The following is a 3517-nucleotide window of genomic DNA, read 5'->3' as shown; positions in this document are numbered from 1 at the left end:
CCTTCTCTGATATGAGACATATTAGTTTGAGTAATTTTATTGATCCTATCAAGGATTATTCAGGATAGGCTGGAAGATATGTTACCTAAGCTGATTTCTTCATATCATTCTGGCTTTGTTAAAGGTAGAAGTATTATAGAAAATGTTTTACTATTTCGAGAGTTGGTGACTGACATTACTAAAGAGGGAAGCATGCTAATGTTGTCATTAAATTGAACACAGTTAAAGCATGTGATATATTGTCTTGGTTTTTTCAAATGAATGTCTTGAGGAAGATGGGATTTGGCTCAAGATCTATAGATATTATATGGAGAATTATTGCTAACAATTATTACTCAGTCCTTATTAATGGTCATTCATGCAGTTTCTTTCATCCTACAAGAGGTATGAAGCAAGGAGATCCTCGCTCTCTGTCCTTATTTATTTTAGAAGCTGAGGTTCTATTTGATCTACCGTGAGTTCACGTCATTTCTAATGTATTTCACTTACGGTTGTGTGTGTCTAGATCTTTTTTGTATTGGTTTTAACAAATTTTGTTCCATGTGGAGCAGTTCTAGTGGCTTGGTAGTACTCACTGTCAACTTTGATTTAAAGGATGATCTAACCTGTTTTCCTTGAATGCAGGTTCCACATACTTGGTTGTCCCTGAAACTTTTGGTTGGCAGTCCCCTAGCCAGGTCTTTAGATATGAGTTTATTTATTGTTGTCATGCTAATGTCCCATTCTTTTGTGCCAGAGCATGGAGCAATCAGAGATTGCACTTAGACATTTAAGAGTATCTTCAATAGAGTCAACAGTCTTGGCTTTGTACACATTCTTGTGTCTCTTACCTAGTAGAACCAGGTTCCCAGTCACTGAGTTTGTTACTCTGCATTCTTTTTCTGTAAAGAGAACATAGTTTCCTTTATCGCATATTTGATATACGCTCAATAGATTATGTTGTAGGCCATTCACATAGTATACGTTCTCAATTGCATGTGTATCCATGGACCCAACCTTTCCAATTCCCTGAGTTTCCCCACTTTTTCCATTACCAAAGGCGACGTTTCCTCCTTTGATGTTTTTGAGTGAGAGAAAGCTTCTTTTATCTCCAGTCATGTGTCTGGAACATGCACTATCCAAGTACCATTGTTGTTGCTTCCTTCTCACTGATCCCTTTTCATTCATATCTTCTTCTTCTTTGTCCTCTTCAGAATCTGATCCAGCCATGAGTGCTAATATGTTTTTTTGTGATATGCAGGTTTCCTTTTCTTCCTTGGTTTCCACTGCTACAAGAGCAAGAAAGTCATATTCATCTTCTTGTTCTAGTGCAAGAAGGGATTTGTTTTCTGTCTCATCATCCTCAGATTCTTCATCAGATGAATTTCCCATTGCTGCAAAGGCCCTTTTCATTGAGATATCTGCCTCTTGAGTTGTCATTCTTCTGTTTGAGGGAAAAAACTTATCTTTCTTGATGTCTTTTCCCTTCTCAGAGTTTGTCTTTTTTTGCTCTAAAGCCCAAAGTGGACAGAATTTGATGAAGTGATCCGGGCTTCGACATTTATGACAAACCTGGGCTTTAGTGTTTTCATTTGATTTTTGAGGAATTTTCTTTTGAAAGGCCTGTCCTCTCTTTAGCATTTTGGTGAACCTTTTGGTTATAAGGGCAATATTTTCATCCTCAAAATCATCTGATGCAGTAGCCTTTAGAACCAGGTTCCTTTCCTTCCTTTTCCCTCCAATTTCCTTTTCTTGGCTTTTCTTGAGTTCGTATGTGATGAGATTACCAATTAACTCATCCATGGCCAGTGAATCTAGGTCGCGGGCTTCAGTGATAGCCTCGACTTTGCTTTCCCAAGTTTCAGGAAGGACACTCAAGAGTTTCCTTACTGCCTTTCCATTAGGAACTATCTCTCCCAAGGAGTACATCTCATTGATGATTGAAGTGAACCTGATATGCATGTCTTGTATGGTCTCCCCTTCTGCCATCCTGAACAGTTCATATTGTCTGTTCAAGTTATCAATTTTGGACTTCTTGACTTGCGTTGTTCCTTCATGAGTGGTTTGTAGTGTTTCCCATATGGCTTTGGCATCTTGACAAGACGAGATTCGATTGTATTCGTCTGGTCCTATACCACAGATCATAATTTTCTTGGCTTTGGCATTGTTTTGGATTGCGAGCTTGTCTTCAGCATTCCATTCTTTTCTTTCCTTTGGGATTTTGGTGATTCCATCAGTTGCAGTTTTCATAGGTATAGTTGGTCCATCTACAATTACTCCCCATGGATCAGGGTTTTCAACAATAACATGATCCATTATACGATTTTTCCACCATCCATAGTATTTGCCATTAAATAATGGTGGTCGTGTTTGTGAAGCTCCCTCTTGTGGGGTAGGTGGTGTTGCCATTGAGTCTTTTCAAGGTGTGAATCTTTTATCGAAAAGACCTGCTCTGATACCAATTGAAGAAACCTATCCCCTAGAACAAGAACCAGGTTCTTGTAAGTTGCTTTTAAGTCAAAACACAAACACATGTTAAATTAAAAACCTTCCTCAATCAAGGAAGGAAAAACCCCGTTTTATTAATTCAACTAGAAGATTTTGTGATTACAGCTCAATAATCAAAAACCTCACCACTACTACAACTCTCGATTAACTATAATCGACTACTTCTACTCTCCAAAAGGTCAAACCCACCTTTTGTTACAAACCTCACAAAAATTCAACTCTACAAGAAGCCAAACCCACTTCTTGTACAAAGAATCGTAACTAACACTCAAGAACGAAACAAGAAAATAGTTTTACACGTTCAAGACTTTCTAACTCAAGAACTTCTTGAACTTAGCAAACCTATCGATCTTGAAGACTTCTACTCAATGAATAATTCTCACTTTTCTCTCTATGTGAAGTCGTGATCTTCTCATCTACGTTTGTCCTCTTCTTATAGAATTTTCTTCTGCCTTGAATCCTTATTAATTAAGGTAAGGAAATTGTAATCATAGTTGAACAAGGAGTACTGATTTTCCCTTTTATTTTAATCATTTTTCTATACAATCTTCCTTACTTAATATATTAAGGTTTCCTTATTTGTCTCAACTTGTATTTTCATTATTCTTTAGCTCTTGTACACGCTTTAGGTGACTTCTTGTTGTGACAGATTTGGCGATGAATCTGACAAACTTGCGACAAATTTGGCGATGAATCTGGCAAACCTTTTTAACACATATATTTGCATTTCTTGTCTATCATCAAAACTGTCTATCATCAAAACGTTAATTTTCTCTGTTTGTAGAATTATCAGATTCTAACAGTGGTCTTTGACTTATTTCCGATTTTGTGTTTTTGGGCCATGCCACTTTTAGGCCTGGTCTTGTACAAATCTTTGTTATGTTGAAATAAAAGGGTCTATGGCCTGATTTTTTAAACAATTGTTGTTGGAATTAAGTCAAATCTAGTTAGAGCTAAAAAAAATTTTAGTTTTGAAATAAAGTGAAAACGAGTTAATGTTAAAGTTGTTTAGTTGTTTAAATAAGTTCAA

General features: G+C 36.6%; 1 protein-coding gene across 1 annotated transcript; it reads right to left on the bottom strand.

The window, feature by feature from the left end:
• Nucleotides 1-711: 711 nt before the first annotated feature.
• LOC107019261 lies at nucleotides 712-2388 on the bottom strand. Its single transcript, XM_015219810.1, has one exon. The coding sequence runs from the start codon at nucleotides 2386-2388 to the stop codon at nucleotides 712-714; it is 1677 nt and encodes a 558-aa protein (XP_015075296.1).
• Nucleotides 2389-3517: the final 1129 nt, after the last annotated feature.

This window comes from Solanum pennellii, chromosome 1 (assembly GCF_001406875.1).
Source record: "Solanum pennellii chromosome 1, SPENNV200".
Classification (NCBI taxonomy): Eukaryota; Viridiplantae; Streptophyta; class Magnoliopsida; order Solanales; family Solanaceae; genus Solanum; species Solanum pennellii.
The sequence above is the reverse complement of the archived record's forward strand: the minus strand, read 5'-3'. Positions and strand labels throughout refer to the sequence as shown.